Here is a 25,657-nt window from a genome sequence, read left to right as displayed (position 1 = left end):
GTCCTAACAACTCTGAAGCCAGTCTTGAGGCCTGGGCCTCATATGGTCTTTTCTTCAAATAACCTGGCCCTATACTATTTAGGACTTAAGAGTTAAATACCTTCAAATTGGGGCCAAAAATAAAAAGCCAACAAATACTTAACCCCAACTAGCTGCATTCTGCATCAATTAAAATTTCCACGCCATCTTTAAAGGCAGCTTCATGTAAAACACATTGCAATAGGCTAGACTGGATGTATTTGAGCTTGTAGCTTGATGTGTTTTATTTCAGCAGTTAAATTTGATTCCTGGAGGCAGACTTTTTTTTTTTACCCGCACTGTGTCAGATAATTGATAGGGTGGAGTAAGGCAAGAAACCATCACACACCTTTGTCAGGACTTGTTTAGGAAAAATGTTTTGGGGAAAAGAACATACGTGTTTGGGGGGCGTGGGGTAAAAGACATTAAATACTAGTCAAATTCAGCATTTTCTGAGGATCACTCAGTCTGAGAAACACCATACTGCTGAAGGAGTGCTTTATTCAAGGACTTGTGGGACAACATCTGGGATCTGGGTAGAAAGCGAACAATAAGGATTAGAACAGAAGCACTTCAGGTATGTAACACAAGACAAGGAAACACTCAGAAGGGTGCCCTTTTCTACTATAATTCTATCAGATTATTTGATTGTAAAAAGGGGGGAAAGTGTGGGGAGATAAATCTCAGGCAAAATATGGGCCAAAATAGCTGCTTATTCTATATTAAGAAGTCTAGTAATTATGCTATAGAGACTGAGTATTGAGACAGTTTGGTTATGGGGGAAATAGGTTTACAATTGGCATTGAAAGAAAAGCTATAAGTATACAACTTAATAGCAATACTCAGAAAACAAGCCAAAATAAGCATTTCCTCTCGCATCTGGGTCCATGTGGCCCAGTCCTGTGGATATTTAATTGAAAGTAAATTTTATGAGACTTACTTCCTAGTAAGCATACAAAAGCATTGCAGCCTTATTAGATAGGCATTCATGAGATTATGGTTATAGCTGTAGATGGGTATGGTATGTCAGAACCCTGGAAGAAAGACTGACTAATTCATTTTTTTAAGGCAGAGGAACTGCATAACCATCATTACAAAAATGTATTTATTGTATGCTAGTTCTGTGGACTATGTGTGTGGATCCTGTTTTTTGGGTACACTGAACCGTATCGCTCAAAAAATGCTTGCAGTTCTTTGCAGAAAGGAATTTTGTCTTGACTGTGAAAAATAACAAGCCACCTTTATCAGCAAGGAGTATATTATCAGGAATCACTGCACTCCTTTGTATTCCTGTATATAATTAAGTACCTAATCTTGAGTTATGGACTTTCAAAAATTAGCACCATTATGAAAAGGGTGTTTTGTGGATCATTATTAATTCTTTACATGGTGTCATTTCATGATCCAATTGTCTATTTTGCTCATCTCTGCTACTACTTTGATTTCAAATCTGGACTGTGGGCTTTCAGCCCCCCCCCCATCTGCAAAATAGTATTTAAATGTTTATCAACACTGATAAAACCTTTGCTAGATTCTACTATAGAGGCAAACTTTTCAGAAATCTTCTGAAGTTAAATGCTGAATTAGTCTCCTGGAAAATATAGGACCAAAGAACATGATTAAAAATTAAGCTGCTCTGAAGAGCACTGTGACTTTTATGGTGTTTCAATAGTGGCTTAAAGGGCCCAGAATAAATTTCCTCTACCTATGGGATAACATTCCCTTCTCCTGAAGTGTTAGGGGCATGACTGAAAAAAGAATATCAGAAGAGACAATCTCAGGTGAGGGAGCTGAGAGAAATATTGAGGAAGTGTAACGCACCATTTTACTTCCATTCACAAATTCTGACCAATTACTGTATTTAGAAAAATGCATAAATATACCCTCAGGGCAAGTTAACTGTTGGCTTCCGGCATTTAAAAAAATCTTGCTTTCTTCTGCAGTGTGTACTACAGATCACTTCACTGAGCTGGCTGGGTGTGTTGTACTGAACATATTCCTTATCCTAAGGACATTTGTTTCCTAGAGGCATGCATGACACATCTTGCTTGATCCTGCTCCCTACTTGTGGTGCATATATCAAAATGCAACTAATCTAAGGGTGCTTCCACTTAACCTGCCTACTGAACATTCATCCTGATTTGTTTGCTGGGAGATCAGATGGCTGATGCCTCAAACTAAGTGTTTTTCCAGCTTTGCAGTGCATTTCCTTGTCACGCTCCATATAACAAAAAAGTCTAATATTTTTTTAAAAGTTTGTTGCACAAGACCTCTGAATCAACTAAAATTGTGGCACCTTGATGCCACTTAGTGACTGAATCCCACCTCAAAATGCCAACAACATGGAAGCGCCCAGTGTTAACAGGGCAGGAACTGTGGTTATGGTTTGTTTAGAAGCATGGACCAGATTCCCCCATATCCTTTTCCGGCCTCTGAAGATTCTATCTTGAGCGGCCTATTCCAAGTTGCTTAACTTTGGGGGTTTTTTAAAGCTGAGTTTTAAATGCCTGACCAAATGAAGACTTTCTGTGCTCCTGCTCAAGTGCTTTAATACATCACACTGGGAGGGCAGGAAGGGTCTGAAAGAAATTCAACTTCCCTTCACCTTGGGCATCTGCCTTGGGGCATCTGCATGATGAGCATGAGAAGTAGCTGAAGGGACCACACAGCCATTGCTGGTTCTGTGCCAGGGTTCACTGGTAGCTGGGTGGAATGGCAGAAGCTGACACAGACTGAATCACACAAGTGGTTCAATGGAAGAGCATATGTGTTGCGTGCAGAAGGTCACAGGTTCAGTCCCTGGCACCTCCAGGTGGGGCCAGGAAAGACTCTTACTTGAAACCCCGGCAAGCACCACTCAGCATAGATATACCGGGACTACAGCAGGATCAGAGCAGTTTAATGTAGCATGAATATACTTTGAGAAGCAATCACTATTTGAAATTGGGAAGGCATTTCCCTTTTGGGCTGCTGGGGTTTTTCACCATCCCAATGTAAGCCTCAGTGCTTAAGTTCTTTGGCCATGTTATCTCACTGAACCAACGCCCAAGACATCTAGCGAAAGCCACACAGACTACCCCAGTATTGCTAAATACACCAACTGGCAGCAGCTGAAGATGGCAGAGATTGCACACAAAGCATAAGTTCTACCTGTGAGCTATGCTCCTTCCCTAAATTGCTCCTTCATTACCACAGTATCAACCTTGCTGTTCATGCATGCATTTTGCAAGCAATCACTTGCTTTGGATATAATTATATCACAAGTCCATTAACAATTATTTCTATTTGAAAAACTCTTATCAAGATAAGATAATTTCCCTTGTTTCTTTTAGATCTTATGCCTATTTCAGATAGCTCCTGGTGTATTTTTTTGCTCAATAGTTTTCCATAGTTTGTTTATTGTTTTATAGTATGCCCTGATGCTACAAAAACACCAGTATTAGTAAGAATACTTAATCAGCAATACTATCTTAAAAGAATAATGTTCTGCTCTGGTTTAGTTATAATTGTGAATACCTAGAATTAACATAAATTAACTTTTGTGTTATGCCACACTCCCCATGGCAGCCATTTTGTGCTATGCCACGCCTCCTCTCCCTCCATAGCAGCTATTTTTGTCTAGCGCCCCCAGCACTCTCTGAAAATTCGAAATGTGTCCACTGGTCCAAAAATGTTGGCAACCCCTGCCTTAGTCCAACCTCCTGCTCACTGCAGGAAAGTCAGAGCTAAAATGTCCCCAACAGATTGCTGTGTAGCCACTCCTGGAAGACCTCCAAATTTCACTTGTGATCCTTAAATCAGCTCCTTGAGCAAATGCAGCATTTTCAGTGGCAAGATATATAATAGTTTTTCTTTTGAATTCCCTCTCCTTTGATGTCTTATCACATGATGGGCATCCATGTGAAACACCAAAAGCAAATGTGCCAGCCTGCCTCATTTCTAGTCACTGAGATAACCATCTCTGTACCCGAGAGGATGGAACAAAAGAAAGCCTTGCTAGACTTCAAATTCCTGCTGTCGTCTTAGATATTTGAAGGAATGGTACACAGGACCCCAAAGCAGTGGCTAGGCTACTATAGTAGCTTAGCTGTGAAAGGTAAAATTGTTTGATAAGTGATATCAGCAGTGCTGGAAGATCACACAAGCCAACTGGAGCAGTTTCAGCGGCTAAAGTTGCTGTTCAAATCTGGGAAACTATAGAACAAAGGGGTAATTAATGGACAGACCTGATTTTGTTCTGCTGTTGGTGTGCTACCAAAGTTTCCTGTGGCTGCTGTAGGGGGGTTGTTTTTGTCTGCAGACCTCTCCACACCAGAGCAAAAAGTAGACCCCACCCCAATGTTGTCCTGGACCTTTCCCCCTTTAAATGTGGACTTTTTCAATCCTAGCCACTTTGGGCTTTCCAAGGATTGAAAGACCCTGCATTTAAAGGGGGAAAAGTCCAGGACAACACTGGGACAGGGTGGAGATTACCAGAGAGAAAGTGCTCTAGTGTGGACAAGCTATATGTCAATATCTGAATTCTAAGTGTTTGTATGAGAATGTTGATGTTTTATATGAATTTCTAATGGTATAGTGTATTTATTTTGATGCTTTTAAATGTAAGTCTCTTGGAGACCTTGATAACAAGTGAGTCACAAATCTAATAAATACTATTTATTTGTGTTTTTTAACATTGATAATCTGTACTTTCATAAAATATATCAAGGTGGCTTATAGCATATAAAATACAATAAAAACCAGCCTATAAATTAGAAACAATAAATGGAGTAGAGGAGATTTCTGGGGTTTTTTTTTGTTTTTAAATATTTTTTTAGATTGACTAAACAAAGCAAAACCTTTTTCTTTATTTCAAAAAGTGAAAATCCAGACACAAAGTTGGCCAAAGTTGTTGAGCTTTTTCTAGTTTTGTCCAAGGCTATTGAGCTATTAAGGAAATTCATCAAAATCTACACTTCTGACATTGGGCACATCCGGATTTTCCTGGACATTTAAGCAATTTCTGCCTGGACACTGTTTCCGACCACTAAATCCTGGCTGTGTCTGGAAAATTCTGGACGTATGGCGACCCTAGTTTAAATAGGGTGAAATGACAGGCTTAGGATTTGATTGCTGTGACCCAGGGGCCAGTTGAAGAATAATTTAAAGAACAGTAACACTGCACTGTGTCTTTCCTAGGATTACTGAGCATTCATCACCCGACAAATGCCATAGAATAAGTCACAGATGGGAAACCTGTGGCCCTCTACATACAGTATTGAACTTTCACCATCCCTGCCCATTAGCCATGCTGGCTTGGGCTGATGGGAGCTGGAGTTCAAAACATCTGAAGGGCCACACTTTCCCTGTCTGGGTTAGAGAGTATGCTTCTCAAATAGCTTTGAGTCCTATCGCCTTGAGTTTTGTTGTTAAATTACTTGGCATCTTTAAAATACTTGGAAATGTCCTCTTTGGACCTCTGTGGCAGGAGACTAGAGGGAGGGGGCACAATTTTTCTGTTCACGGCATGCACGACCAGACGCCATCTCATTTGAATCCTTTATTGCATTTGAATCCTTTATGTCACCTAAGGCAAGGCTTGGCAAACCTGTGGTCCTCCAGATGGTGTTGGACTCCAATTCCCATTGGCCTCAGCCAGCATGACTCAATGGTCATGGTTAATGAGAGTTGCAGTCCAGCAATATCAGGAAGGCCACAAGCTGCCAACCCTCTTCTAATGAGCTCATAGAAATATTTGTGGTTCTTCTCCTCACCATTCTAACTTCACAACAAACCTGTGAGGTAGTTTGGGCCGAGAGACTGTGACTGGTCTAAGGCCTTCGTGGCCAGGGCTGGCCCAAGATGTTTTGCTAGTTGAGGTAAATGACACAATGGCTCCCCCTTCCATGTTCAGAAGCTGACTGGCTTGGCAGTTGACACTCTCAACAGGAGAGCATAGCATCCCCTATGTGGTTGCAACAGGCTGGTTGTATTTGTGTGTGCTTGCAAGGCCATGTGGCACACATAGCTTTGATCTCCACCAGAGGGGAAAGGCCAGAGGTGTGGCTAGGGGAGCTGTTGCCTTTGCCTGCCAGTCTGTGCTGCCTGAGGTGATTCCCTTATTCTTCCTAATTGTAGGGCCAGCCTTGCTCATGACAACAGAGTGGGGATTTGATCTTCATGTCTGGTTTGACACCCTCACCTCTATTCCACATTGGCTGCTCTCCCAAATCCTGAAAGCCAAGGTTGAGCAAAAGAAAGGAACATGCAAAAGAAACTTTAGCAAAACAACAGAGGCTGAGAGAGTGAGGCCAAGATGCCACCTCAAGCCAAAATCTTCTCATAGACTGGGTTGGGTTTGGCTCCAGGGCTCCATTGTTCCACCCGCCTAAGCTCATCTTTCAAGCATCTTCCTTCAGTGTCGGAGCTTGTTCATCACGTGCGCCAATTATGACTCTGCCTGTGATTCATGGTTTAAGGTGCTGTGGGTTTGCTGAAGCGCCTCAGGCATCCATTATCCTGAGGAAGAGAGCACAGCAGTGAAGAAAGAGATTTGGGTGGATTTAGACAAACAATTAGGATGGATTTACCCTGAGATGAGACTCACTTCATGAGCAAATATTTTCCTCCACAGGAGCAGTATTTGTCTAGGAAAAAGGACACAATATAATCCCATACGGAGCTCAGCAAGTTTTATATTGGCTCATGCATACATGCAAGGCTGCTTTTGTAGGCATCTTTCTAGCCAATGTGGCTTGAGAGGAAATTCCTTCTTTAGTGGCAATCAACCAATCAGTGAGCATGCGTAAAACCACTTTCAATGTCATCCCAAAGGCAATTAAACCTTCTTCATGAGTTCACTGAGCCGTATGTAGGTGGGTGGAATGAAATTGCACCCACACCATACATTTAAAGCACTTTTACACCACTTTAACAGTCATAGTTTCTGCATGGAATAATGGGAACTGTGATTTACCCCCTTCACAGAGTTATAATTCCCAGCACTTGGAGCAAAGTACAGTTCCCAGGATGATTGGGGCAGGGGGAGGCATGTGATTTAAATGTTCCTTACCTCCACAAGTTCAGCAGATGATAGCAGATATGTGGCCACAGGTATAATAAGTACAAAGGGTTCTGTGGTCCTACAGGACCACTGCTTCCCATCTACTTGAATGTGCAACAACAGACCTTGTCCCTTCATAAACTACTTTGCTCCCATTTCTTGCCCTTTCAGCACTCCTCTTTTTATTATACCCTTCAGCAGAACATATGTTCCACCTTCCTGGTCTCTTTTCCCCCCTAATAGGGAGTCATGGTAGTTTATTAGGGGGAAATTAACCACTATAATTCAGAAATCTGAATGTTCCTACCTTTTAGTGCCAGAGGGGGTGGCAAACGCTAAACATAATTGCAAGCTAAAATAAAAGATTTATGTTGTTGTTATTTTGCCCTTCTTCTTGTAGGAGTTTGGGGTAGTGTACAACACTGTTAAAATGCAACAATGTAAAAATGTTATTTAAAAACCTCAGAAAGCTATGTGTCTGAAAACAGGAATCTAGGTGAACAAAGAACACCACTAATACGGCTGGATCCCAAGGACAGTCATACCCCAAAAGTGCAAGCAAACAAATATAGAATGTTTTTACAGGAATATTTTAAATTTTGAGGCTTGGAAACATTTGAAGAATAAAGCTGTGAACTACTGTAAATCTGAGCAATATTTAACACTGGCTAAATATTCCTGAGCTGCCACTAGATGACACTGTTGCTTCACCGACTAAAGCAGTTGTTTTTAAAAACAAGTTTCTACCTTTTATTCACCTTTCCAGAACTTCAATGAAATAATTGTGAACTTCAGATTTTAAACATTCTAACACACAATACCTGTGCCAAATGCCTTTCTCTTGTGAGAGGAATCGGTTTATCTTAAAAAACAAACAAAAACTAAACTTCTAACTGGCTGAGAGCTTTCCAGTCTTTATAAATCACACATATTCTCATCAAATAGAAAAAGGCGTATGAAGTCCAGCAGGGACTGTGTGAAAGTGTGCAAAATGCACATATTAAGCTGCTTCCTAGCCTAGCATTGGCTGAGGAGGGAGGAAGGGCCTGAGTGGGACCACTATAGCAAAGTAGCCACCGGGGGTCAGGAATATGTTAACCTTTCCTCTTTCTCTTTACCTTCATGTAGCAATGATATGGCCGCTGTAACAAAGAAAAACAAGCGGGATGGAACAGAAGTAACAGAAAGACGTAAGTGAAACCTTTTCTAGGAATAGATGATTCTTTAAGTTGATTTCCACCGACATTGCAGAGGTAAAAGTTAGCATGCAATCATTTCACTCTTCAATATCCACGTGGTTCAATGGTCATTATATCATTTAAAAAAAGGCTTATATATAATTAAATGTTCATTATGTGGTAATGAGATCTTAAAATGTGAAGGCCCTTACCGCCTGAGTATTCGGATGGAGGAGTCATCTCAGGGTAACATTTCAAAGAAGAAAAGTTTATGTGAATTGGCCCCATGGTTGGGACCAAGTGGAACCTCCCGATTATTTCCCCAATGGAAGTTTTGATATAATAAACCAACCTTGCAAACCAGGTTAATAGCAGCTTAATACTATATGCCATTTCAGAAGCATTATATTGCCATTTTCAGAGATGGTTTCAGCTAAATATTTCACAGGGTCTCAGGCAATTATCCCTGCTGTATACATCCTTTGAAAAGTTATATCTCACTATGCCTTTATAAGTATCTCACCTGTAAAAAATCGAGTCCTTCTCAGAATTACCAAGATGGTTTCCATGGGCCAGAAATGAATATTCAAAACAACATTCAAAAGGAATTTGTTGGTTTGAATTCAAGACTCAAATTCAGCTTGGCAATTTTGAAAAAAAGAGAAGAAGTCGTGGTCACTTACTTATTGCCCCCAAACAGGGAGAAAAGTGAGCACAGATTTGCATTTAAATTGCCTATGTACAGATGTGATTTTAGAAATAATGCTGTGATTTGAAGGGAAATGCAATTGATCTCACCACAGTGGGAAATAGTGTGATCAGGTGACCTGCGTACCTGCTCAATTTGCTATCCAGATGCTAATGATTGAGGAGCAGCATCAAGGTTCCTCTGTAAATGAGGACAACCTATCGCATGGGTTTATATTTCTCTCTCTCTCTCTCTCTTTTTACAGTTATTACAGAAACTGTTACCACCAGACTGACATCTCTTCCCCCAAGTAAGTGGCTGCTATACAGAATTCAGTATACCTGTTTCTGCATGTATGCATCTCAGTTTGCTTTGTTTGTGCCTCTTTGTCAGAAGCCCCTCAAGTGTTTGTGCCACCGAGCTTATAGATCAAAGCATAACAAAAGCACCATCCTACTTATGGTTGCTCTTCTGAAGTTGCCCAAGTTACAGGAAAGACATGGATTAAAAATAGCAAGAGACTTTGTACAGCCTCTCTGTGCATGGGAGTTCACCAGGCCCATAGGCTTGGCTCAGAAGAATATATGGAACAAAATCCAGTTAGATCATATTATTTCTGAGCCAAGGAACATTGCCAGTAGAGGGTTGTTGTTTCTAAATATCAATTGGTCCCATTCTCCCATGGCTTCTGCATGACCTCGGCCTGCATTGTCCGTGATGATGTAACTTCCCTTCACACTATCAGCCTGGAAAAACCTGGGTGGGATGGGATGTGTTGACTAAAACAGCTGTTTGAGTTTGATATCGAGCACCTTTGCTGAGTAACCTTTGGCCAGCCACACCATCTGTGGTCTGGTTTCTTTACCAGAGTAATTGTAAGGACTGCTAAGCAGTGATAATAACTCTTGATCGTACAACTCTTCTGACTAGGATTCTAGCCTTCCCTTTCTCGCTGAAATGTAATTCTCATTTCAGCTAAGTAGATTCAAAGTGGTCTGTTTTCTAGCACTGAAGCTGTGCTGCAAGTATGACACATGTGAATGTAGGCAGGGGAACCCACCTAGTCAGTTCAAAATTGACCATGCGGCAGTCCTATTCTTGAGAGGAATTAATCCAGTCCACATTTCCTCAACCTCTTACTCTCTAGTTGTTTTGAACCAGTGCTTTTTTTCTGGGGGGACGCAGGGGTACGCATACCCCTAAACATTTTGTGAATCTTTGTACTTTTGTCCGTTTACTATATTTATTTCCCCCGATTTGAACTATAAAATGGTGATTTTCTTGAGTCAAAATGAGAGTACCCCCTAAACATTTTTTAACAAAAAAGCACTGTTTTGAACTATAGTTCCCATCAGCCCCAGCATGTTTGAGGAAGGCTACTCTAGTCTTACGTTATTTCTGTAAAATTGATCATCATCATTCTATTAATAAATGCTGCCCATCTGACTTTGTTGATCTGGCCACTCTGAGCAGCTTCCAGAAAAATATTAAAACTCAATAAAGCATCAAATATGAAAAACTTCCCTGTACAGGGCTGCCTTCAGATGTCTTCTAAAAATCATATGGTTGTTTGACACCATACATGTGAGGCGTGCTCATGTTGTATATGGCCCCACCAAAAGGCCCCTATATTATTCCGCAGTCCTCTTTTCCTGCCTTTTCCCTCCCACAGAATCTCATGTTGTGTTTACTTTGACAGAAGGAGGCAGTACCAGCAGCCTCAAATCAACAGCCTATAGTGGAGGAGGTGGAGTGGAGAAAAGGACATACACCCACGGCAGCAGTTATGTGACAGCCAGTAAGTGGTTCTCAGACTGAAGGGAAAGGGAAACAACATAAACAAGGAACATAAAAAGGTGTGGGGAGAAAGGGCAGAAGCTTACAATTCAAAAGCGACAAGTGCTATGTGTATGTGTGGGAGAAGCATTCCTCCTCTGAGCTTTTGTGGAACTACAAGAGGAGGGAAAGAGTCCTTGCCCAGAGATGCCCTTTAAAATCTGGAAGCAGGATCCTTTTTGTGGTAAATGGTGGGAGTTTATACAACTGGTGGTTTTTTCTTCTTCCAGGAAATATCACCACACAATTATATTTCCTTCTCCTGTGGTTCTCTGTCTTTACTTGGCGCTTCTTCTTGGGCTCAGCACATGGGGGTACAGAGGAATAAAATAAAAACAGCTGAAATAAACATTAGTTTATTGTATAAAGTTATTTGGTTTTTCTTAGAGTAGCCTTTCTGCAGAGAAGGCATCCATTTAGACACCCAAGGAACTGCCAACCCGCTGCCCACTGGAGAACTCCAAACAGGCTGTGCGGGTGTGCCTTGATATTTTCTTCTGATGAGGCTGACAGCACTTCCATGTTTGAGGGGGCATGGGCAAAGAGAGCTTTAGGGACCCTCACCTTGGCTATGCCCTTCTCTCCCAACATGCCACCTGGCCTGCTTGTCCTGCCTTCTCCCCCAGTGCTCTGCCAATCTTGTTGCTTTGCCGCCTTCTCACCCACCTCCACCACCCTGTCACTGCTCTCCTTCCCCTTTCCAGCAGGAAGAAACCCCATTTTCCTTACTAAAGAGGCTCCAGCAATAGCCACCATCTCCATTTCCCATGAGTTCCTCTTTTTCCTGCAGACACTCTGGGGAAATGAAGGTGGTGGCTGTTGCTGGAGGCTCAGCAAGCACTTCACTGCAGAGGGCACCCTCTGCCATCATTGCTGGCAGTCATTTGAAGGGCCCTGGAGCCCCAAAGTCCAGCCCCAACAGAACCACTGGAAGGTAGCCTAGCCAGGACAGACCTCACACAACTTCATGAAACTTTATAAAACCTTCCAGGTGTAAAGCTCTCCATAGGCCACACACACCTCCTAGAAGGAGAAGTAACGCCCCTAGTTAATTAACATGGAACACATTAGCGTGTTTTCTTGTAACGGTCCTGGCTTTTTGCAATTCCCCTACATACTTTAGGAATCCATATTGAAAGTATGATGCCGACAGCCACATTAAAAGAGTCAGAGCAGTTTGAGTTAATAAACTCTTGATGTTTCTGTGTCTTAAGTCTGTGTGTTCTAAGTCAGTGTAAAAATTGGAGAGCAGGGCAAAGGAGGGAAGCAAATGCTTCCTCACAAAAGTTCATTGTTCTTCAAACAGTTTAATGGGGAAGCCACTGAATGACACCAGATTCAGAAGTACAAGCAAATATAGGAGAACAGCCCTCTTCCTGGGATTACAAAGGGTACATTCTCTCTTCATAATTTGGAGCATGGCATTCACCCAGTATTCACATGACTGCATCATGTTAGATCACAGCTATCCCTCTGCTTTTGGAGACCTCATGAAAATCCAAGAGCAGAAATATATGCAGCGACCAGGACTTTTGACAAACCACATTTTAACCACACTATTCCAAGTAGGATTTGGGTGGGGTTTGATTTAGTTTGCATTTAAAGGCAAACCTACTTAACTCACACTTCCTGAAACAATATGCAAACCAAGACACACTCATTCTTCAAAATCCACACTTCAACAAATTTTGCAATGTGTAGCAAACCACACAGGCTTTGTGTGAAACTGAAATACTCCATAAAGCCCCTAAGTAACCATATGAGACACCAAATGTCATTGACTTCTAAAGGCTAGTAACCATCCCAGCAGAAGGATTTATGCTTGTGCAATGGGATTCCCCCTCTTTCTCGTCACACACTCCCCCCCACACCCAAATCTGCTCTGGAGGGTTAAGGGAACCCCACCCCCCGAAAAGATTCAGGGTGTCTGTGGGAGGAGGAGCAGGGTACAGGCCTGTTGTGCGAGTGTAAACCCTTAAGTTGACGGGGTTGTTACTTAGCACTATATTGGATGAAAGCCTGTTGCTGGCTGAATGGAAGATGTTTACGACCCTGTGTACAAACCAGCCTGCTGTACAAAGGTTAAACGTTTGCTGGGTCCACTTTTGTCTCTGGCTCAGCCCACCCTGGCATTGTTTCCCTCCTTCCCAAAAGTTGCCAATAGCAAATGTGACTGTCAAGCTGAAAAAGCTTCCTTTTCTAAGTAATAAATATTAAATTAAAGACCGGACTGTCATTTCCATCACAGTCTGGTCGATTGTACATACATTTTAGGAGGTTTTGTTTCATCTGTAGGTGGAAATGCTAGAACGAATACCTCCTCTTCCTCCTACAAGCAAGCCATCACTCCTTCTTCTACTCTTACCAAATCACCAGGCTCAACCTTTGAACGAAAAACCTATTCCACTCGCCATGCAGCATATGAAGGTATCATAGTCTCAAGGAAACTAAGGGGTGCGCAGATTATGTTGGCTAATTATTCAACTATCCTAGAAGCCTGTTTCATTTGCACAAACTCTGGCTTACAGGGACCTCACAAATGTGCTCATTCCTTCAGAGAAGCTCGTATCCACTGTGATCTTTCCTGGTCCTAGCTGACCCAATTTTTTTATTTTTTATTTTTTTGGTGGCTGACCCAAATTTTGATTTTTTGCTTAACCACTGTCTGTAACCATATTACAAGCCTTGGCTACAGGTGGTGTTTGAGGAGGAGAGACCTTAACTACAATCCCAAATTACAAGTTAAGCCAAACTTTCGGTTTAGCTGCAGTGCTGTGCTTAAAGGGCCAGAGAAAAGCAAAGTGGGTGTAAGCTCCTCTCTGGGATCCAACACAGTTACGTGGTCTCGGGACACCATGGTTTGGCTTACCGTGACACGTGAACCTGGCCAGTGTATACTTGCCCTTTACAGTACTTCTGCTACTTTTGACCCTTTTGTTATTCCAATGAGTCACACCCCATTGTCATATCTATTCATGATCCTTTTAGCCTTTTTGGAGTATAGCACTGTAATCCATTGTCTAACATAACACTTTCCTCAGCAGTGATAATCCTCTCTCTGCACTTTGCCAAGATCATTTCCTGACTTCTCATGCAGACTAATCAATAGATCTTCCACATACGTCCTCGGGACACCTTTTAATTCCAGAGAAAACTACAGGATACTTTATATACCACGATGCTGATACGTTATACTATTGAAATCCCCCTTTCCATATAACATATGCAGTTAAATTTTAATGTGAAATCTTCTTGTTTTTTCCCTGCAGGGAGCTCCAGCGCAAATTCCTCTCCAGAGTTTCCAAGAAAAGATTTTGGTACATTTCTGTTATTAATACTATAAAGGCCAAATTGAGGGCAGGTGCATATTAAATGCCTTATGGTCAGGGAGTTCAAAATGTTGAAAAATCCCTATCCTCTTGCACTAGAATGAATTATGGAAATAACTCAGATTTGAGTATATTTCTTAGCTGTCATGTTTCCATCTGGTGCAGAGCTTTGCATTTAGAAAGAAATGGAATCTTTCTAATAGTTCTGGCTTTAGTAGATAAGAAGCTGAAATGCATTTATCTAACATTTGGGGATAATATGCAAGTGCCTGATCTACAAAAGTAATGGGCAGCACAACATACCCCTTTGCCACTCCATCTCTGTTGTGCCAGAGTCCCAGGAAGCTGAAAGAAGCCCAAGAGCCAGTTACTACTGTACTGCCAGTACTTCCCATTCCTGGCTGAACTGCTGCAATACAGATTCAGATCAGATCAGGTCCTAGGAATCTGGGTGGCATCGGAGGGGGATAAAGAGTGATATAGGATCTCAATCCCTTGTCACTGGAAGCATAAATCATTCTTCCAATGTTTTCTAAGGATGTGTACACATACTATACCTGTAAAGCAGGTTATTCAAAGAACCTTCTTTTCCCCAAAGTATTCTGGATTTTTGTCAACCTTCTCATCTTCATCACAATTTTTAAAAATAAAATTCAAACAATTGCATTTTCCTTGGTTTTCACAGGTTCCTCTGCTACCAGGGGGCGAAGCCAAACTCGTGGTAAGATATAATATACCGTACACTTTGCAGAGATCCAAAGAGTTAATTTGGGCATGCCCAAGAGTGTGTGGGCATGCTAAGTGTTTTTTTGTTTGTTTGTTTGTTTTGAAAGCTTTTTTCTTTAAGGCCAAGTCACACAAGTTTTAAAAAAAGTGGTTTGCTATGATGAGGCATGGCAGGTTGCTACTGAGGAAAGCAACACTTTGAAATGTCAGCACATATTATGTAAAAGGAAAATTGGGCTGGTGGGAGGTCTAGGAATGGAAGCAGAGTGCAGTTTTATAAAAGTTGCTGTCACCATTGCATTATTATAATAAACTCATAAAAAATGATTAGACAAGTCATGGTGGAGGAGAAATTAGTATTCTGTTTCTATCAAACTTTGCTGCATGTGGTCTAAATACTGACAGAACATACCACATGCCAAGCTAAGAACCAGCAGCAATGAACCTTCTTCATGCCAAAGGTGCGTACAGGGTATCCAGTTACCATTACCTCTCCCTTCACAATAAGCCTCTTCTTTCATTTTGTCTTGTACAGAGAGTGAAATTCGAGTGAGGCTGCAGAGTGCTTCTCCATCAACCAGGTGTAAGTGCTTGAGCTATTTTTTGTGGACTTGAACAAAGGGTAGCTGAATCTCCTTGATTAATAATCCAGTAGTTGTAGTGATGAACTCTTCCTCAGACCATTTGGTAGCCCTTCTTTCCATGATGCCATCTGATACTTTCCTAATATCTGTTGGCCGGAAACTGTATACGGGATGACAAAAAACACACAAGGAGCAAGGATCGCTATAATCTAATGAAGAAATTACTTGTGGCCTCAAGGGAAGAGGAGTCCTTGATGTTGAGCAGCCACTATATCTTTGAAGCATATTTGAAACATGTTCTCCCCCCCCCCCCCCGAATTCTAGGCACTGTGGTTTGTTAAGGGTTGCTGGGAATTGTAGCTCTATGAGGGGTAAACTACAGTGTCCAGAAGTCTTTGAGGGAAAGAATATGCTTCAAAGGTATAGTGTGTGTGTGTAGCTTTGGCCTGCACCGTTCAGCTCTATCCATCTTCAGATGCATCTGTCATTTTTAAGACCCAAACATATAAAGCATACAATTTTCTACCAACATCATGCTTTTAATTTTCTACCTACGTTGTCAGGTTTTGAGCTTAAGTCTCCAATATCTCTCTTCTCTTTTAGGGACAGAATTGGACGATGTCAAACGACTACTTCGGGGAAGTCGGTCAGCTAGTGCTAGCCCAACTCGATCCCCATCAAGCACACTCCCGATACCTAAAAAAGCTGTTGTGGAAACCAAAATGGTGACAGAGAGCAGCCAATCAGGTATCTCATTGCTGGACCCCAGGAATTCCAGTATATTTCTAATCTATCAAATCACAGAATAAGGTGGAGAGGGTGGCAGAGGCTGCAATTCGTTGTATTCTTTTCAGGCCAACAGTGCAAGGATCACAGGATTGTTCAAAGGTGCATGCTTTTTCCTAATATCCAAAAAGTGGAGTGAAGTGGCTTCGGTCCTTTATTTCTTGGCAATGACTGAGTGGCACCATTGCATGACTCTTTTTTTTTAGTTTCATCAAAAGTAGTTTCACACTAGGTATGGGGAACCTATGGCCCTCCAGGTGTTGCTGGGCTCCAGTTCCCATCAGCCCCAACCACCATGGCCAATGATCACAGGTCATAGGAGCTGTAGTTCATAGGTTTCCCACCCCTGTTCTAGACTAAATACCAGGTCAGAGGTGTTAGTTAAAAGCTAGAAGGTCAGGACTCAGGTGTGACTCCTGACAAATAGGCAGCAACTGCAGCAAGCAAATATGCTCAATGTGAGGAGGGCAAGGAAAGAATTTGAATCGAACAAGGGATCTCTGCTGATGTCCAATTCCATGGCCACTGAAAACTCTGCTAGGGATCACCATCGATTTATGATATTTTAGAACAGGGATGAGAAACCTGTATCCCTCCAGATGTTGCTGGACTACAGCTTCCATTATCCTTGACTATTGGCCATGCTGGCTGGGGCTGGAGTTGCAGTCCAACAACATCTGGAGAGCCACAGGTTAGCCATGCCTGCTTTAAAACCAATTTGAAGCACATATTCACGCTTTTCTCTATAACTCTATAAACTTGTTTTTTAAAAAAAAGGAAACACCAAAAACAGATTAGACCAAGTTTCATATTTTATAGTGCTGTTTAGGTGAGAGGAACAGAAAAAGAAATCACATTGCCTAAGGATTATGCATTGTATATAAAGAAATATGGTTTTTAATGTTGCTTGTTGATTTTTCTTCCAGTGTCCGGGACATACGACACAACCATCTTGAATGCGGCACTCCCACCATACATGTGGTCCTCCACCCTGCCTGCAGGGTCGTCTCTCGGTGGCTACCACAACAACATGACTCAAAGCTCCTCTTTGATGAACACGGCAGCACATTCTACTGGATCAGGTACATGTTCACAGCATCGGCCATAGCAATTCTGCAGACAAGCTCCAAGATAACCTTTTCTGAAAACCATGAGGTGGCAAGTTGTGGTTACTCAATATCAGAAGTCTTAAAGACCACAAAGGAAGCATGCAGTGTGGATATTCTGCACCATCATTGCTTTCCTACATTTTCATTGCCATTCCTCAGTTGGTTTCAGAACTTGCCTTCACCGTACGGGTATAAGTGCTAACCAAATTGGAAGTTGGGAAGGAATTGCCCCTTCTGGCCAAATTGCCTGAGTGACTGTTGGAATTTGAGGACAATATATCAGATCAGGGTGGGATGTGTGCCCTCTAATTAACTCATTCACTTCAGACATATACGGTATATTATTCAGTGGAATGTTAAATTTAGTAAAGCAAATTTAGATGGCTCTAAAGTACAACCGAGTACCAGTAAAAGAAGAGTTGTGAAGCAGGCAGCTAAACAACAGCTTGCAAGATTAGGGTAGATGTCTGCAAAGGGCGAAGCGCAGTGGTTTTAGGCTAGGGATAGGAAACTTATGGCCCTCCAGATGTTGTTGGACTCCAGCTCCCATAAGCCCCAGCCAATATGGTCAATGGTCACTGATTGCAGGAGCGGTCCAGATACAACATCTGGAGGGTCACAGTTTACCCCTCCACCATGTTTTAGAGACTTCTTTCAGTGTGTGGACTTCAAATGGAAAAGTTTAAAGTTTACTGATCATTCTGCTACAGGACAAGTGATTTGTGTCACCTCCCAGATGTGTTGGAATCTTTCTGACCTCGCCTACATAGTCAACAGTCTCTTCCTTTTTTCCCTACCTTCCCCCACAGTGTTTGGCGTCCCAAACAACTTGGCTCCCAGTTCCCCAGCTCTGCATGCTGGTCTCAGCAGTTCTTCCACAGGTGTGTTTTCTCCCTCCCTCCTTGATCCCACCTGTCAAGATGCGCGGCCATCAGGAGAGGGATATGCAAAGGGGTTGGTCTCCAGTTCTTCATGCCAGTGGCATCTGCACACCTGGACTATTTTGTGGGATTCGTTTAAAGCTCCTTCTCTGTAAACAGAAACACCTGTTTGAGGGATGGCTTGGAACTCCTGCAGCAGAGGATTTAAAAAAAGTATTACTAAAGATAATCAAAAATACATAAAATAAATGCAAGTGAAATGAGCAACACAAATGTTGCAGTGTGTCCCTGAGCCTGGGTGCCAGTCAGAGGGATGTCCTTACCTGTAACCCAACCCATAAGGTCTTCAGGTCTGGCACCCAGGCTTGCATAGCAATTCCTTGCTTTGCAGGTCTCTCAAAACCTAGGAATCAGCAAGGAAGATTTCCTCTAAAAAAGAGAACTTTCAAGCTATTTCCCAAAGTTAAAAGTTTATTCTTGCATAATATGTTACAGAGATTTGTGCACTTCTGAGAGGACAATTAGAAATGAATATGAAACATGACAGACTAGCTCAGTTTATTAGGTGCAGTGTAAGGGAAGTCTTCGATTTTGGGGCATGGTTAATTTCAGACCATTCTTACCTGTGGTGAGTCACTATGGCTGTTTACTAAAAAAAAAAAAAAAAGCAAACTTGCATCTCACCCCAGGATATTTTTATTTGCAGTATTTGGTGTTCAGAACAACCTGGCTCCAAGCACACTTGGTGTTGCCAATACTGCAACCACAACCGCAGGTAAGGTAACAGAACATTATGAAAATACCTAGTTTATGAGCCATTTGGGTGGCATACATGTACTTGAGAAATTCAGCTCCTCATGTAATATTTTTAAAACCTTATTTCTGTACATGCTGGCCATGGATTAGCCTCAGACAGGCCTTTGTAGACAGTTTGATGTTGTGCATATTCACTAATTTTAGTTGTGACTGGATGCTCCGAGTGAGGCACTGGGCTATAAACCTGGCCCCAGCATTTGGCAACATGAAATAAACACCTCAGGTGGTAGATTACTATAGGCAGCAGTGACAGATGCAATGAAAGAAGTTGTCCCAATTCTACTGTGGAAGCAAGATTCAGCTGCCCTTCTGGCTGGCTTCTGTACATGGAGTAGAGAAGGGGTGCTTTGTGGTCCTTCATCTCACACAGCAAAATGCTGTAGGCTGGCCCTAGCCATAGACAGTGATAGAACACATGCTGTGGATACAGAAGGCCGCAGCATCTCTAGGTAGGACTTTCCTGCCTGAAGTCCCAGAGAGCAACTACTAGTCTGTGCAGAAGACAATACCAGGCTAGAGGGACTAAGAGTCTGACTGAGTACAAAGCAACTCCTTAATGCGCCAGATATTGATGAAACAATCACTTATACCCATATGCTAATCACAGTGCAACATATACACATACTTGGGAGTACATATGTATAGGATTCCACTGCCAAGCACTATTTTTTCATTAGGGGTTTGTGAGAGTAGGGCATGCTAAAACCAAGGACCAAGCAGGTTACTTGGGAACCATGCCTAAACCCATGCTGAGTACCAGCCAAACAGGATTAGTAGAGATGGGACAGCAGACACTGTACCTAAGTACTGCCGAGTTATCACAATAATAGTCACCTGCCTTACAGGGTTGTTATAAGGGTTGTTTGGATAGTTGCATTGAAACGCTTTGAACTTTAATAAAATGAAATAAAATATTATTTATTAGTAACTTGCAACTCTCTGCAGAGAAATACGTTTTCCTCTGCTTATTACTCAATAAATAAATAAATGGTGGTGGTGGGGAAGCAGATGTCTAGATCTCTTTCTTTGGCTTCTACAAACTGTGAACTGAAGTTTTCTCTTCTCCTCTTTTATTAGCAACAGCATATGGAGCAAAGAAGAATACAACCCAGAGCTATGGCGTGACTAGCACTGGTGTGTCCACCTCATCTACAACTGGTGAGTCTTCGTTTTCATTATGCATTATATGGAAAACCAGTCGTTATATAACTGATGGAATGGTACTTTTTCTGCAATCCATAGTATACACATGTCTGCCATGGAACGGGGAGGTGGGGTTGTGTCACTAGTAATATCATAGGCACTACTGAGGACATGCTAGTGGCAATTTTTTCATGTATAGAAATGTTTGCTGGATGCAGGGGATTAGAAGGGACTCGGGCCTCATACAGACTGACCACCCCCCGCAAACACACAACAATATAAAAATGCATTATATTAGGGAAAATTCCTTGCAAAAATCGCATACCATAAAAAGCCTATTGGGATAAATTTGCACTAAAATGCTGACAATTTTTTTAAAAAAATAAGAATTACAAACTGATGTAGAAATGTTGGGAACTAAACAGAACTCCAGATATCACAGGATTGAAATTCCCATCAGCCCCTACCAATGTGTGTTGTTATCCAGATTGTCCACTAGATGGAGCTGCTGCATTTTGAAAATAAGAATAAAGGCCTAGTGCACTACTAAAGCACTTGGAGAACAGATTAATCTTCTCCCTAGTGCCTGTTTTGCAGCCATTTTTCTCAAAGCGGAGCTGACTTGGATTTACATCATGAAGTCTAATTGCAAAACTGATATCATTGTCCTTAATTTAAACTATGCCAGACGGTCTTCACAGAAACATTTCTTCATAGTTTCATTGGATAAATCAAAGGCAGCAGTTGCTTGCATGGCCATTCCATGAACCCATTATCGCTAAAAAAGAACATATTTTAATCAAGACAGCAGCAAACCCTGCTGTCACCCATATGGGATTTATTCCCTGTTCTCTCCCATATAGACTTTTTCCACCCTGTACTTTTGCTGATGTTGGTGCTTTTGGTGCCTTTGCTAGCATTGCCAAGGGTGTCAAAGCACATAATGCAATAAGACATTTACAAGTCTAGATACTGAAATTGACATTATACAGTCCAAATACTGAAAATGACATTTTGATAGTCCAAATATTTAAATTTACATTTGAGCCTACAGCAGAAAGGGCCAAAAGACCCTAGCAGAAATATATTTTGGATACATCCTTTTTGGATAGGATGTTTACCTTTTTTCCTTTCTAGCATGTTCCAGCGCCTTTAGAAACAATGGCAGGAATTCAGTAGATGGAGCTTTCTCCTGTTATATATGTACTGAAAGTGTTAGCAAAAGTGTCTTTCTACCCAGCATAAATTCGTAACCCAATTTGCATTTTGCCTGAATCCAGCATTTGTGGAATTTTAAATAACTGTCTGGAAATGGGCAAAGTAATCCCCTACTGCAGTTACACTGGGGCCAGGGATAAGCTGCCGCTACACCGGCAGAACAACTGCCCTATCCAACACATGCTCAGTCCAGTATAGAAAGAGAAAGCACTTGGGAATAAAAAATGTAAATGCCTCAGAAATGCATCCTTGGCAACACCAGCAATGCCCACCAATCCTAGGGCATGGCAGATGCTATGCACTCACACCAGCCAGAGAACAGAGGGAGGCATTCCATGCCAGCTGATCTGAGGGCATGGCCATAGTGCAGTGATGCCATGGTGCCTCCAGCACATGAGTTCAGCAGCACAAGGAGCAGCACACTGCTCCCAAGAGAACTTGGGTTCCCCTGCAAGATGGGATCTATGCATATGTACAGCCTCAGAACTTGATCAGTGTCCTCCTGGCAATCACTAGACCAAACTTTTGCCTGTGGAGCCACTCCACCAATATGCCTGAGTCCTTCTCCTGGCATTTATGCCATGCTTGTGGTGTATCTGGCATGCCACCCGCTTAGCATGCTCTGCCACCAAACTCTGTAGTCTGGCAGCCGACAGATCTTCACTAATAAATTGTCCCCTAAATATGGAAATCCAAATGTTCCGGTCCCCAAAATATATGATGAGGCTGGAACAGGGAAATGGCAGATTCCTGCCAACAGCTTGGATATTCATAGGGCTATCGTGCAATAGTTGCATGCTTTCATTTACTTTTACCTTTTTCAATGGCATCCAGCTGCCACTACCACAGGCTCTCAGAATGATGACATCCTGCGCAAGGACTGCAAGTTCCTGCTCCTAGAGAAAGAGAACGTGGCTCCCAAGAAAGATGTGGAGCTGCTGATCATGACCAAGGACAGTGGAAAAGTTTTCAGTGCTTCCGGCACTGGGCTCAGTGGAGGTTTGTTTCCTGCCTCGTTCTCACGTGTCACACCCATTGGCAATTTTAGACTTAACTCAGACATTACTTTGGTGGGGTAGAAGCTGCCTTCCTATGGTCTAGTTTTATACTAATCTAGTAAGGTCTAAATGGGGAGACAGCATAATTCCTTCCCATGCAAATGTTAACTGACTCCCAGCTCCCATGCTGTTTGTTTGTTTATCAAGATTCATATACCACTGAATATTCAAAAACGATAAGTAGTTTATGTAAAACTCTTGCGGCAACATATGAACTGGTCCTACGATGCACGTATGCCAAGGTATTTTTCAGGGGTTGGTTGTGCTACTCTCATTAGGTATCCAGTGACCAGCATGTGGTGGCTCTTAGCCCAGCCATCTGTGCTGCCATTGAGAGCATCTATGGGAACAGTGCAAGTTGCATCTGCCAAAAGGTTCTCCCAGTCACTTCTGGTTTGCTTCTAAAGCCCCTGATCTGAAGTGTGGAGAGCTCGTTTCCAGTCCCTGTGTATTCACAAAATCAGTGGCTATGCGGTTATCCTGGGAGTAGTGGAGTCATATTTTTGGTAGACAACGTAATCACCCCATAATAACTAAGTCAACATAAATGAGGAAGAAGATTGTTCCAAAGGTACTGGAACTTGGTCAGTTCAGACATACCAGGTGTGATATCTACTGTGAGATACTTCTAAATGTATTTTGTTTGGGCTGTTTACAGGCTGTTATTCAGAAGACACCCTAAAGAAAGACAAGCAAGCTTTCTCTTCCTCTTATGCCGGAGATTCCTATCTGAAATCAGAAACAAATGGTAAACCTCTGATTCTCTGCCTTGAAGTGGGAATAATATTTTTCCAACATAGCTATAGAAATAAATATGTGTGTTCTTGTATACACTAGCATACATGAAAATTGTGTAGGTGGCTATTGTACCATGGAATCACGTGTTGAGAACTGGATGTAATTTGTGGCTTCTTGGCACCTATACATGATAAAACAATGTTTACACATGTGCTAGAAAGTGCCATGTGCAGGAAATAATTGAGGTGTTGCTATAGTCATTCTGGAGGTGAAAGAAGTGCTTTAGGGTGAGTTGGGTTTTTTTTGGGAAAACATTTTCTTTAAAGGTATCTTTCTTGTGGTTGTGCATGGGTGTTTGCAACTGTTGCTTTCTATTTTTGCAGATGCTTCTGCACCATTATTTTTAGGGTTTCTTATCCTTTTCCATTTTTAAAAAATTCCAATGTGGGTTGCAGAAACCTGTCTAATACTTACCACCCTTAATGATGAAAATTGCAAAATTGTGGCCCTATTATCTGATCAGTGAAGCCACACTGTAACTGTTTTTCTCATGATCCTTGTTTGGATTGGCAGCTGTTGCCCTGGCTTGAATTTCATTTAGAAATAGTGTGGCTGCATGTAGGAAGACTATTTAGCATTTGTTCTTGTTTTTCTAATAGGAGGACTAAGATCTATTTCAACAAAGGACAAAGCTACTTATGCAGGTGAGTGTGTCTGCCTTAGAAGGGAAGCAACGTTTTATAGTGATTATAGCTTTAAAATGTCACTAGGTAAAATGTAGCCCCGCTAACAGCTGATATGCAGAGGCACAACAGAACTACAACCCAAAGCTCAAATGTTCCTTAACATGCCAACTAAAGTCAATGACACTCCAGTAGAAAAGTTCCAGTCTACTGGGGATTGCAACTTGCAATCACAACCCACCAGGGAGTTCTCCTGTCTATGCCTCACAAGTGAACAGAAGCTGCACAAGAGCTCACTTAGTGTTTTCATGTACTTTTACTGAGTCCAGAATATCAATCCCAGATGTCTCCCTTCCTTCAGTTGCTAGAGAGTTTTCCCAGAGGAAGTGTAACGCTATTTGAAATCTTTTGTCAAGCTTTAAAATCTTTCTTACTCCCATTGATTTTGGCAGAGACTTAAACTGGGGACTTCTGGTTCATTGCGTGTGATTTTAATCACTTCATGACACAAACCCTCACCAAGTTTGGGATGTTACATTTAAAGAGGGGAAAAATATAATGGCTGTGTTCAGACATCATGATGAACCATAACTGATCCATGGTGGGAATGAGCCTCCCACTACTTGGTGTGCCCTTTGCCTTTCATAGCCACAAGGAGAAGTTTGGAAGCATTTGCTTCCATTTTTTAAAATAACTATAGTGTGACACATTGTTCAGGCCCCACAAACTATGGTTAATCCTAACTATGGCTTGTTTGAAAGAAGCCATCTTCACACTACTGCAGTTTTGAAGCTGGCTTGTTTCAGAAACCCAAAGTTAAGTTTAGGTGGTAGTTAAATGTAATTAATTAGAGCTGTACTAGGGGAGAAAGGAATAGTGGGGAGTTCATGAACCAAAGGGAGGGGGCTCGGCTCATCCCAGTCATTATATTAACCATGGTTTGTCATGATTCCCAAATGAAACCATTATGGAGAGAACTTCATATATATATATATATATATATATATATATATATATATATATATATATATATGGTGTTTGAAAGTCCTATGCAATTTCTATGTGATGAAGGCCAATTTATAAATTTGGTTAATAATCATTAAATGGAAGGCAGTAAGTAAATGAATCTTGACAAACATTTGTGTGGGACACCTTGGAACGTTTTCCAGCCTACACCTTTGTGGAGCCACACTCCCTTGTCTAACCTGCTTTTACTGTTATGTCTCTTCTCACTATAGAAATCCGAGGTGATGATGGATGTGGTGGAGCAGGAGCTGCTCCAGCCTGGTGCCCCTGTGCCTCCTGTTGCAGCTGGTGGAAGTGGCTCTTAGGCTTGCTGCTAGCCTGGCTGCTTCTCCTTGGTCTACTCTTTGGGCTTATTGCTCTGGGTAAGTTATTACAAGTGAACAGGAGAAGTGATGGGTTGCAGCTAAGGAAGGGGATGGCTTAGTAACAACACAAGAGGAGACCAACGGGATCAGGCTAAAGGCCAATCTAATCCAGCATCCTGTAGTCACAGTGGCCAACCAGGTGCCTATGGGAAGTCTGCAAGAAGCCCACAAGTAGTACTCTGTACCAACTACTACTGAGCAATCAAAACAAACATGGGGAAGAAAGTTAAGCCATTGATTATGATGAGAGCATGGTCTTAAATTATTTAGGACTGAGGTGAAGGGATCTAGGCAAAGTTCTCTGTGAAGAACCTGGAAAGCCCAAGTGCCATTCTGTTTTTCTCCCCATGAGCAATGCAGGAAGGATGCCTTCACTGAAAAGGAACAATTCAACTTAATTACATATTTTCACTTCGGTTAGAGAACTGACCAA

At 41.9% G+C, this 25,657-nt stretch overlaps 1 protein-coding gene across 2 annotated transcripts in view; it reads left to right on the top strand.

Annotated features, from left to right (window-relative positions):
- Positions 1-436: 436 nt before the first annotated feature.
- The window catches only part of COL17A1 (collagen type XVII alpha 1 chain), a 60,365-nt gene continuing 35,144 nt past the window's right edge, over positions 437-25,657 (top strand). Inside the window, exons 1-17 of one of the 2 annotated variants that reach the window (XM_081911983.1) lie at positions 437-595; positions 8,189-8,250; positions 9,192-9,236; positions 10,626-10,724; positions 13,058-13,189; positions 14,032-14,079; positions 14,777-14,812; positions 15,353-15,400; positions 16,005-16,148; positions 17,114-17,269; positions 18,106-18,177; positions 18,884-18,952; positions 20,071-20,151; positions 22,189-22,353; positions 23,071-23,160; positions 23,810-23,854; positions 25,072-25,221. In XM_081911983.1, coding sequence (XP_081768109.1) covers positions 8,196-8,250; positions 9,192-9,236; positions 10,626-10,724; positions 13,058-13,189; positions 14,032-14,079; positions 14,777-14,812; positions 15,353-15,400; positions 16,005-16,148; positions 17,114-17,269; positions 18,106-18,177; positions 18,884-18,952; positions 20,071-20,151; positions 22,189-22,353; positions 23,071-23,160; positions 23,810-23,854; positions 25,072-25,221 — 1,435 coding nt within the window. In that variant the 5' untranslated portion in view covers positions 437-595; positions 8,189-8,195. The remainder of the gene's footprint in view (positions 596-8,188; positions 8,251-9,191; positions 9,237-10,625; positions 10,725-13,057; positions 13,190-14,031; positions 14,080-14,776; positions 14,813-15,352; positions 15,401-16,004; positions 16,149-17,113; positions 17,270-18,105; positions 18,178-18,883; positions 18,953-20,070; positions 20,152-22,188; positions 22,354-23,070; positions 23,161-23,809; positions 23,855-25,071; positions 25,222-25,657) is intronic. The other variant, XM_081911984.1, reaches the window with a different exon arrangement.

Source organism: Podarcis melisellensis (assembly GCF_964234715.1).
Source record: "Podarcis melisellensis genome assembly, chromosome: 5".
Classification (NCBI taxonomy): Eukaryota; Metazoa; Chordata; class Lepidosauria; order Squamata; family Lacertidae; genus Podarcis; species Podarcis melisellensis.
This window is presented reverse-complemented; position numbering and strand designations above follow the sequence as displayed.